The sequence below is a fragment of the Xiphophorus hellerii genome, chromosome 7 (genome assembly GCF_003331165.1).
Source record: "Xiphophorus hellerii strain 12219 chromosome 7, Xiphophorus_hellerii-4.1, whole genome shotgun sequence".
Classification (NCBI taxonomy): Eukaryota; Metazoa; Chordata; class Actinopteri; order Cyprinodontiformes; family Poeciliidae; genus Xiphophorus; species Xiphophorus hellerii.
This window is the reverse complement of record NC_045678.1, coordinates 14,413,171-14,425,363: the sequence shown is the minus strand read 5'-3', so window position 1 is coordinate 14,425,363 and position 12,193 is coordinate 14,413,171. Positions and strand designations below refer to the sequence as shown.

The 12,193-nt window shown below is 38.1% G+C and overlaps 1 protein-coding gene across 2 annotated transcripts in view; it reads left to right on the top strand.

Moving 5' to 3' along the window:
- Nucleotides 1-12,193, top strand: part of gsk3ba (glycogen synthase kinase 3 beta, genome duplicate a) — a 41,630-nt gene that overhangs the window by 5,295 nt on the left and 24,142 nt on the right. For both annotated transcript variants that reach the window (XM_032566725.1, XM_032566724.1), the window contains exon 2: nt 7,522-7,715. In XM_032566725.1, the coding sequence (XP_032422616.1) occupies nt 7,522-7,715 (194 nt within the window). The remainder of the gene's footprint in view (nt 1-7,521; nt 7,716-12,193) is intronic.

The window sequence follows — 12,193 nt, the reverse complement described above, 5'->3', positions numbered from 1 at the left end:
TTATTCGGGCGTGTAAATCATCACCCACTTGAGAGCTAAAGGTTTGAAGTCCGATACGTCAAGTGGGAAAGTCTCGGCATCATCCAGTGCCTTGAAAGTGGACGATGAATGCTTTAGTAACTAGAAAGCCAGGCAGAAGGGACATGCATCTCAGTCAAATTATTGTGTACTTTGATTTTTGTTTAGCTTTTTATCATTTCATTTATGAAATGAATGCTTTTTATTAGATATTTGCACAACACCCCCCCACAAAATTGTCCCTCGTTATTTCATTTTATCCAGCATCTGCTTGGTTTAATAAATGAAAGATCTCTTGCCTTGTCACACTCATTTGCCCCTGATTTTGCCTTTAAGGTTAAAGGTAGGATTATCTTAACTTCAATATAATATCTATTGGCATTGTACAAATGAATTGACAGTTTATGGCGTATGTGGCACAAATCATATGCACCCAGAGCAAAGGTTTGGGGAGTTAAAACATCCACGTGGATTTTTTTTGAACAGTTCAGAAGGATTACGCTCAGATTACTTTGTACAGTAGAGCTTCAACAGTTCAACAGCTTCAACACGAGACTATTCTTTACTCTATTTGTTGCATAATTTCCACAGAAATGTATCGTTGAATGATATTGATTTATGTTTTCTTGTGACTATTTGGTTTTGGGTTTAAACTCTTTTTTATTTAAATAAAGTTAGATATTTAATCTGGGTTTTAATAGAATATTTCTGTCCTATTTTTACTTCCGATTTTGGCACTTATCTGGCGTTTTGTAAATATTTAGTACTGTACTATTTACATAATTTTTATTAAAAAAACAACCCCAAATGTAATTTTTTATTTTTTTATCTTCCAAACACTTATCTGACCAGATTCTTATCAGTTGTGATTATTATTATTATTATTATTTTCTTTGTGTAGCTCTACTTAAAACTGATTAAATAATTTAACATAGTATTCAGCTATATCTGAGTCCCATATTTGCATTTTACTTCACACTTTTACCATTATAGTTTAAAAAAATACTACATGAGCTAAATACAGCTTGGTACACTTCTAAAGAATGAGAATAACTTTCTCGTTAAACAGTGTTCTTTAACATCCTCACACTTTATATTCTTGGCTTTGCATAAAGTGGACCCTTTGCTCAGCCATTTCAAACGTTTCTTGTATATTTTCTTGACATATACTGATGCTTGAGACCCAGGAAAGTCTTTTGGAAGCAGTATTGTTTGATCTAATAACAAATCTATTCAGTGAGGGCTGAGGCTTAGTATTATGGAACAATGATTAAAATTCAGAGCCTCTGAGGAATCCCTTTTTGTGCAGTATTGTACAGAATTTGAGAGACTGCATTTTTTAAAATAAGCTTTGTTTGGAATTAGCTGCAGCTGCACGTCTGTTCTCCGTTTCTTTGCAGAATTTCTGAAGCTGAGCCAGATTGGATGGGGATTTTCTTGAACATCAACTTTGAAGTCTTTTCACTGATTCTGAATCTAGGATTGGGTTTTGGGTTAGGACTTTGAGTAGGCCATTATAGCACATGACTATGCTTCAATATAAACGCTTCCATTGTAGGTCTGGGTCTATGTTTAGAGATGTCCAGCTGAAATGTGAACCTCTTCCCATAGTCCTGTCTATGCAGCCTCTATTGGGGTTTTTCCACAATGGCTCCTTCCATTGTATCATTTACTGATACGCTTCCCAGTAAAGCATCATATAGTGTTTTGCAGGGAAGCCAGAAATTTGTATTTTGGGTTCTCTTAAGCCCAAAATAGATTGTTAATTTACAAGTAAATTTTTCTTCATATCATTATTTTGTAAAGCTCAGAATAAGCAATTAATAGTTGTCTGACCAGGAGATTTTCCCACTTGAGCTGTGGATCTCAGCAGCTCCTCCAGAGTTGCTATTGGCTTTTTTGGCTGCTCTTTGGGTTAATGATGTACTTGGTTGCCTTGAATTTCAATTTGGGGTTTTGGAATAAGATGAGGTGTCAACAAATGGAAAGCCTCCTGGTTTGGTAGTATTTTTATACAAGTATAATTTTTAATCCAACTTCAAAAATATGCACAACTTTATTTTTTGTATCATTAAATCACAATAAAATGTTTTAAATATTAAATCTCAAGCCTTCTGACCTCACATGTATCTAATGGATGCATTTGATGGAGCTCTGCTACTGTCACCTTTAGAAATGCTTTAATTTTAGACCAACCAACTTCCTGATTGATCATTTTCTCTTCAGCTACATTGTGTCATGTTTGTTGTAATCAACATGAATCAGGAACATCGTACGCTCTGACCCTCGGGACGGATCGATGGCGGAACACCTCGATCTGATCTCAACCAATACCTGTGATTGGATTGAAACTTTCCTCCTGTATAGACAGGCTCAGGTCAATAGAAGAAAGTTTGCCTCGCTTCTATCTGTGACACTAGAGGTGCCTTTGAATGACACCCTGCTTTAATTTTGTCTCTCAACTTAGCGGCTCGGCTGTTCCTGTGTCAGCCGATTCCAGCTGTGGTCTCGGCTAGCCTGGTGACCTCAATTGACTATTGATGGATCCGGTTTGAAATTGCACAGACCGTCCCTGTTGTTAGACTTTGCAGCTGAGCTGTAGGGCTTATGTAGATGAAATTATATTTTAGAATTTCTTTTTCTTCTCTTATAACATGATTGCAGCAATACTTCAAGTTCAGGGTTGTGGAAACTTATTTTTATTTTAGGATGTTTGCATTTAGTTTTCTGGTGAAAACATTACTAGATTAAAACTGTATCTTGCTTTGACAGAATGCAGATTTAATTTAGTAGAAGTAGTGAGACGCTAATCCTTCATTTAGTGGTTATGGAAAAGTAATTCCAGGCTTTTTTTTCTTCTTATTGTTGCATAATCGAGGCTTCCAGTCAGTCATTGAAGCCAAAGCAGAAAATGAGCTATTGAAAAATGCGGTCATATTGCATGGTCATCCCTGGTTGGCACCAGTGTGTGATCATACTGTGAGCTCTACATAGTTGTCTGTGTGTGTGTGAGTCGGCAGACATTTCTCACGGTTTGAGGAAGTGCAGAGGCGTCATAGAAATGGCCCTGCTGGAATACGTAGGCAGGTTTTTTTTTTTTCTTCCTCTTACGCACACTAACTCTCCTGTTCTTCTAAAATCTGCCTTCAGTTACTCTCTGTAGGCTCCTTTCTAGAGAGCGAAGTCTTTCTGACTTCCTTTCATCTTTTTTATTCTCTCACACTTTGATTTTTAGTCACATTTGCTGAGACTTTATGTCCTGACTGCTCAGACCTTGGCAAAAACAAACCCACTCACATAAACAGGAAAACACGCATGTGACAAGATTGTTTGGTGTTTACTTTCTCATTTGCAAGTCTGCCCATGCAGGCCCTGTTTGTGTCAGAATCAATAACCCTCTTGGAAAATTACCCCAGCCAGCCAGCGAGGGTGATTGATAAGACCAGTAAACATCCACACTTCTTACAGTCTCAGTACAAATTTTGATTTTCTTTTTTTTTTCTCTTTAAATTTGAACATATTCTGAGAATATTTGAGGTAAAAGAATCAATTTGATTGACTAAAACTATCAGGAATAAATAATCACTACTTTGAAGTAATACATTTAATTGTTGATTTTTATGTGCGTGTGAAATAGATTTTGTTTAAAGCAATCTTTTTCCAATGCAAGATGAGTAAGAGAGGACTGAACATGTGCTGCGGCGGTGGTCGAATCCTTTGTGGTAATTTCGGGGTTAAATTTCAGTCCTTCCAAAGACTGCAGGTGTGAGGCAGCACGTACTGGAACCCACTAGTGGATAAATGTGCTTTTAACTGCCAGCTAATGTGGACTTTAGCCCTCAGCTCTGCTGCTGTGAGGGAAAGCTGTGGGAGGCAGATGGAGAGAAACCTCTGAACTGGCCTTTTAAAGGGCCATTTATCTTCTAATGCCAGATTTATGCTTGTTTTGCTGCTTCCTAGCAACACTTGTTCAAGATATGATGCCCCTGTGGATCAGGAATATCAAATGAGGTATTCCCAGTTTGTGTATACTGTATCTTGTATCTTAACAAAAAATACATTTTGTCTTTTGACATCTGTCCACTCTTCTGTATGATAGTAATTTCTGTAAAAATGTATTGTGAACCTCAAATCCAACCCCATAGCTCAGCAGGAGGGTTTTCCCACTAGCCCAAAACTGGGGCTAGTGTCTGTGTAGTGCTAGTTCTGTTTCCACCGCCGTAACCGCTGACAGAGAAACTGGTGTTATCTCTTGGCTGGGCCTGAGTAAAGAACCGCTTTCGTCAGGAGCTGGAGGCCAGAGACCAATAAAATGTTGGGAACTCCTCAATTTTCCTTTTTAGTTCTACGCTTTCTCTGCCAAATTTAAGATGGAAAATGGCACAATCTTTTACAAATATATCATCATCATAATGTTAGTACACACACCATAAATAGCACTGTGAAATTTAAAAGTTTATATATTAAATTAGAGAAAACCAGTTGAATCTGTTTCTAGTGAAAAGAGGTTTCTGAATTGTCTGTGTGTTCAGTACCAGCCCTATATGTAGGTGGGGGTGGGACTTCAAGTGGGCCTTGGCACTGATAGACTAATCTCCAACAAATCACACTATTACGCAAAATGGATGAGTGTAATAGGAGTTTCTGATTGGGTCTTTGTGGTGAGACATAGAAGAGGACTATGATTGTAACTTCAGCATTTGCCTGTTTAAAGTTTAATGCAATCCCACAGTTTTATGGAGTCATTTTTGAAAAGCACAAAAATTCTTAAATTGTATTTCTCCTGCTGTTTTTTCGGATATACAATGCAGAGTCTCCTTTGGTTATAAAGAGCATAAGAGTAGCCAGCCTCCCTGCCATCTGTTCCTGTAAGCTGTCAGTCAGCTGTGTGCTGTGAACAAATGAGGGAAAAACCCCCAGATTTTTTTTCTCCCCTTTCTAAATGAGGCACAATCAAGGTGCTCACATCCCATGACCACATGCTGTTAGCACAAATCACAAAGCTTGTTAGTGACACAAACGTCATTAGTTTTAATGAATGACTGCTTGTGCTGCCCACTTCTTCACACCTACTAGTGAACTTTGTTCTGTGGCTACCGTCTTTAGCGGACAAGGGGGTGTAAAGGTTTTAATATGGTGAATCTATTTCAGTTTGACTCTACCAGTCCACGTGTTTGTCTGTCCTCTCCCAACATTTGTTTTATGTCCAATAAAAGACTTTCCTCATTTAACATTTGTTCCTCTTTGATTTCTTCTGTGGATGCTTGAGTCAGCATCCTGATCAGTCCATCCTCCCTTTATCTGCCGGTATGAACTGCCATCAATACTTTTACGTTCTTCCATCAGTGGAATAACTCATTATTTTTGAGTGGAAACTTAAATGACTAGAGAGTCATGCATCCCACTGGGTGCTTTTCCATAGGTTTGATTTGGCAGAGAAAGACAAACATCCAAGAGCACCTGAATGTTTCCAGATCTCTCAGGTAATTCTGAAGTTAAACGGGTCTCCTCAGGATTAAAGCATCTCTCATAAGACTCAAATCTGTAAAGAATTGAAGCTGCTGACTTTATGTTCCAGTTCTCATCTCAGTTTTGCTATTTAAGTGTTAAAGACAAACTTGGACTATTCTAATGTCTAATGGCGACTACTTAAGTTGGATGCTGTTTTCTTTCCAGCAGAAAACAGTTGGGTGAAATATTTGTGAGGCATGCCTGTAATGTCAGAGGTCAGTGTCGTATTTCAAGCTAATGAGCCTTATGGCTGATCCATTCCATCACCAGTCAGATATTGACTGTACTCTGTACTCACAAGGTAGCTGGTCAAAGTTCGTGTGAAATCTGGAATGACGGACCTGGATTCCTGGTATTTTTATTGACTTTACAGTCTTCGTGAAAACTTTAAAGCTACCAAACTAGAAGGCCTGGTAGTGTCTGAGGCAGGACATTTTTAAAACTTATTGGAGAATGTACTCCTCTAAATTTGTCTTTATTTAACAGTGGTTGTTGTAGAGACCTCTGACATTTGCAGATTTTTATACTGTACTTTAAACAGTACAGTATAGATACAACAAAGATACAAGTGTGACATCATACCACTTTTATTTACCAATATGTTACGTCACATTACCCTTGAAACTGTAGGAAGTTACCATAAAGCTCTATCTATCTATTTATCGATCGATTGATCACGTGTCTATCGCGATCAATCGATTATCTATTGATCAAAATCAATAGATAATACATCTGGTAGAATATTTATTAATATTCACTAAACTCCAATCCAGAACCTCACAGCATTTTGGGAAATGTAGGCAGAGGAAAGGCTTTAGCTACTCAACCTCTCACAGGAAGCTGAGCAAGGTTGGTGGTATCAACTAACTCACTCACTCTTTGGTTACCTAGCAACAACTTGTTGAGTAACTTGCATAGCAGCAGTTTCAGGTTTTGCCACCGTGCCTCATAACGGCTTAGAAAAAACCCCACAAAAAAAAACAACGGCGTGGTGTGAAAACTGTGGATAAAACTGAAAATTTCACGCCACCAGTTTGGCAGTATTTCAGATATTTAAAACAAAAAACTAATCAATAATTATCCATATTGTCTGATATGAAACGCTTATCTTGTGATAAGTTTTCAGCCCTTTTGTGCAGCCCTAATGTGTACTCTGAGCTACACTAGCCCTCCAACTTCATAATGTTGATATTACAGTGGATCGAAGATCTCAGCCTACATCACCATCATTAGGTTCATTACTTTCAGACCTGTCACTGTCCTCTTCTGGAACAGTAACCATAACAACAGCTGATATAACCTGTAACAGCTCCAGGATCCAGGTTTTCCTCAACATCCGCTTATTTTTCAAGTTTTCCTGTGCTGACTTCTTCATCCATGCTACTTGTTTGTCTCTTGTCATTTGGTTTTCTACCTGTTCCTTACACACTTAACAATGTAAGGAATTATGTTTTTTTTTCTCTTTAGCAATAATATGGCTCAGCTCTGAAAAATATCATACACTGCCTGAATTAATCAGAAATGATCAGAAAATGAGTGGTGGTTATTATAAATTTATTAGGAATTGTTGTGAAATGATGGAAAACATCAGAAAATGTAATGGAAAATTTAGAAATGTAGCTTACTATGTGTTTTAAATAGCCAAACAATGTTCTTTACAGTTTTGGCGTCTTGAGTAATCAAAGTACTGGAGAGGATGTGTGATGGCAACCAGCAAATCATGCATCACTGATATGAAAAAGGGCTCTGCATATTGTCCAATATTAAAATAGGTCAACAACGTCCAGTGGCTCTTCATGAACACTGATGTTATTCTCAAAGATTTAGTTCTTGTGTAACATAAGGTTTTATCACAGAATCTGTTTAAAATAAATCTTTTTTGTTTTTCATTGTATCTCTCATATCTAAGCTGTCATATTCTTTCCTTGCTCTCTGTAAAAGCTTCACCACTTTGTCATAAACTCCCGCATGTCTCTTTGTGCCGTTCTGTAGGAGACAAAGATGGCAGCAAGGTAACGACAGTTGTGGCCACTCCTGGCCAAGGCCCCGACAGGCCACAGGAGGTCAGCTACACAGACACGAAGGTTATCGGCAACGGATCCTTTGGCGTCGTCTACCAAGCAAAACTCTGCGACTCTGGGGAACTAGTGGCAATAAAGAAGGTCTTACAAGATAAGAGATTTAAGGTGAGACATGCATGAAAAATGTGTACACAAAAAGGCAAAGGAAAGCAGGATGTGCAAACATCCTCTCGGGTTTAACTTTAGTCATGATGTTTTATTTCCATCTTACACAACATGTCCAACACAAACATTTGCCGTGTTAATGGATGTAGCTGAGTAAATGTGAATATGCTGATCTTTTACACTTAAAGGGAGATTTAAAAAAACTCCAAAACCAGAGAAAACAACAAAGAAAGCATTGTGCTTTCAACACAATTCCTTATGTGTGTCAAAGGAGTGTATTCTTTTACTTGAAGTGTGTTTAGAATTGCCAGGAGATTTTTTTCTCTCTCTAACAAACATGAACTTTTTAATATTTATTTGTTCAGGAGCCTGACGGATTTTCTTCAGCAGTTATAATGAAACTAGTTAGAAGCAATAAAGAGTTAGATGATTGATGAAACTTGAAGAAAACCTGTTAGAAGCTACAAAAAAAGTAGAGACTAAGGTGAAGGTTTGTCTTCATCTTTAAAAACGATCCTAAACACGCCACCGCAGCCACAAATGATTAGTTTAGATAAAAGGATATTCATGTTTTAAAATGGTTCAGTCAAAGCCCAAACTTGAATCCAATTTTGAATCTGTTTTAGAGGGATGTTAACAGAAGCTCTCAATCCCCATTTAGAAGATGTAATAATTAAAATTTGGGTGTTTTAAAAAAAAATAAAGATAGAGAATTCTGTATGGTGCAACTGACCAACTGCTTGAAACCTTGAAAATACCTAAATAAGTGAGTCAACAGTTTTAAACTTCTTTTTAGATGGGATAATTTTAACAATAAAATGTGACTGAAAACAGCAGTTGCCAGTAAATATGTGGTGGAAAGAACTGAGGGAGTCATCTTTGTTTTTAAAGTGTTCAAAGGAGGCACATTTTGTCCTATAATGTGTTTTACCAGAACAGTTTGCACCTTAACGTAACAGAACGACACCACTGGAAACAATTAGAAATTTTACAAAAACATTGAATTTATTGATTTTACCATGGGCATAGGATATTTCTTTGTTGCTTTTTTAGCTGTTCGGCTCCTCAGTGTAGATCTGCTCTCACTGCTCTGTCCGTGGTTTTCCAGCCTGCAGCTCAGTAGCTGTTAAAATTTAGCTGTATCCTATAGCGCTTTAACCCAACCTGTTCAGCTAAACTCCTCCGCGGAGCTGTGGCCTATTTTTAACCTTTCTGAGGGTTTGTGCGAGTGCAGCACACTCTGAAACCAAACAAGAAGAATGATGTCACTTAATGATATGGAGGTCGGCCATCTGCTGCTGAATTCACAGCGCTTCTCAGAGACGCACGCGCACTCCTTGTGACTCTGCATACTGGCTGTGATGAAGTCATATACTGCTCTCTGTGAGCCTGTGGTTAGTGGATTGCTACTTGAAACAGGCCAGTGATCAGCTGAAGATCACACGCTGTTGTATCGTATAGGGTCTGCTATGTTAAGCAGACCCTCTGCATCAGCCCTCCGCCCCTCCTTGCTCTCTGAATCCAACTTTCCTTTTACTCAGTCAGCCCGATCCTCCTCGCCAACAGCTGGTGAGGAAATATGAGGCAAATGAGAGCTAAGACTCTTCACATGACTGTCAAGCATATGCAATAGTGTGCACACCAAGTTTCACATACAAACAGAACCCATCATCTTCAGATTAATCTTATAGAAGTGTTTCTTCCCATGTTGTATTTTTTTCTCATTGATAATTTGTTTTTGGTTGCGGTGCGAGAGTAAAAAGGTTATTTTTTCCCCCTGTACGTGCGAACAAAGCTGAAGTAATCACATGAGTAGGATCTGCATTAGGGTGAAGCTGATGAGACAAAGTGTGAGACGGTTCTGGTGGGGGTTACAGTCTGCTTGTGGTGCATTATGGGATAGGCTCTATCTCCTATTCCCATTTGAGGGATCGCATATCAGCCTATTGGAAAATGGATGCTCACATCAGAATGCTCACTAAGAGCTGGAGCATCAGTGGTGGCAGTTAGTCTTTGGCAACATTAATGAACAATGGCACTTGCTGTTAGCTCCCAGGTCAGCTGAAGTTCAGGAAATCTGATCAATGCCTCATCAAACCCTTGATGCAATTGTTTGAAATGAGGAAAAATTGCATTTCTGAGCCTGGCTGCAGATACATTTCTTCATCACACCGAGGGCAGAAGCTGCAAGTTATTTTGGGGCTGCTGTAAATTCTTAATGGAAACACAAATGTTCATTAATGTGCAACAGACATAAAATAGTTTCCCAGGAAATGCATTAATATCCATTACTTTTACTTTGATGTGATACAAAGTGCAGCACTCTGCTTTTTAAGAGGTTTTTCCCTCCTTTTAAATTTAAGCAGGAGATCAGAGGCGGTTTGTTTGTAACACTGATACAGATTTTTATTCAGCTGATTCAACTGTATTACAAGAAGATATTGGAGCAGCACTGAAGATATTTTTTTCCAACCGTCCTTCCATAAGCGGCCATTATTCACTTAAATTGGATTATAAAACTTTCAGATTAACCTGGAAGGAGAAAGATTATTGTTATTATTATCAGCCATTGCATTAGTGGATTAAGAAATCCAGAACCTGCCAATGAGAATCTGTCACATACCATAGATGGTATTGATCCATCTGTCTCATTGATAGAAAACTGTTTAATTAATTCAACTCTTAGCATAATGCTGTGACAATAAATGCATTAGCTGCCTCTTTTGGGGGCTTCAGAAAAATACCGGTATGTAGATTTAAATAAAGATGGATGAATATGTGGGATGCTTTATAACCACCAAATGAAATGCCTAGGGTTTTAGTCACAGTATTAAAAAATGGTGCCCTCAAGTTATTCTGTGGCTGTATTCAGTTTAATCCTTAAGCAGAAGAGGAAATTGAAGTATGTGTTTGTGTAGGTGGTAAGCTTTGGGTCTATGTGCTCAGTCTGCTGGATGTGGTTTTGTCCCATCAGCATCATGAAGTGCTCAGCTGTAGCACCCCTTAGCAGCCTGCAATTAGGGCATTTTTTTCCCCCTCCACTTTCCACCGGCTTTGTCTCCCATTTGTGCCACTCTGTGTCTGCGCTGCTGAGACTCTGTTGGACGACGGGTCAGCAGGACGGACTGCAGTACAACAAGAGCTGAGCTGGGCTTTACTCAACAGTCTGCCTGCTCCTCCTCCATATGCTACCATCACCCTCTGTACATAATGCACGCACACATACACACACACACAGACAAAGACACACCCCGGGACAGTCCAGTGCAATAAGACGAGGGCGTTGGCTGCAGTGCACAATAGTTTGATGTCTGGGTCTGTGACCTACGTGCAGTGATGTCATGACGTGGTGGGAGTAGTGGGGGGTTCTGAGTGGGTTGGTCGTAGTCAGAAAGACAGGAGGCGGGACGGAGGGGGCTATAGACAATTTACGTCTGCTTGTAAGTGACTGAGAATATTATCTATACAAGGCTGCTGAGCTATGGTATGCTCTTCAATGCTTTGCTGCTGACACAAAGAAGACCATTATAAAATATGGTCTTATTTTGTATTTTCCTTTATATTTAAGTTAGTTTTTAAGAGAAAACTGACATAAAACAGCTCCAATCCTGATTTGAAACAGCATCTTTGATATCTCGTCACTGATTTAGCACTAACCTGAAACTCGATTTGTTTTTGATTTATTCTGATTAAATGCAGAGTTCTTATGCAGTCTGGAAACCTATGGATTTTGATGAAATGTGTCCTGAGTCTGGATTAGTATGGAAAAATAAAACAATAGAAATATTTCTGTTTCAAGACTTAATGCCTTTTTTAATCTGTCCATCCTTCCATTGGTATATCCATCTGTTCATCCTACCTTGAGAGAAATGGAAATTTGTTTCTGGAAGATTTCGACATAAAAATCTGTAAGAACCGTATTTCTAATTAGTGATTTATCATATTGTTTATCGTAAAAAAAAAAAAATTATGATGAGAATTTTTATTTATCGTTGTCTCAATAAATTCTAATTAATGATGTTTAAAAACCCCAAAGCTGACAGTATCATCAGAAATGTTATTTTACTATTTTCTTCACTGTTTCACAAGAGCATGAATAAATATCAGTAAAATTTTTAAATGCATTTAATATGTGCAGTTTAGTGATATAAATCACACTTCTTTAGGTAAATGTTATAATGAAGCCTATTTCAAATGGGAATGTTTTTCAAGAACAGTATTTGTCGGTGGCACTATGAATGCTGTTACATTCCGTCACAACCATTCAGTTACCTAAAAAATAAGTAACTATTTTATTTTTTTTTCAATAATTTTTATTATCACAACAGTGCCACAAAATATTGTGATAAATTTCCATAAAGTCAATTTCTCCCTACCCTATATTTAAACAATTTTTGCTTTAGGTCTGGACGCAGATATTTCCTCGCCCATTTAGTCATCCATGTAATACTGATGAAATGACGCCATGTTTGTTTCTT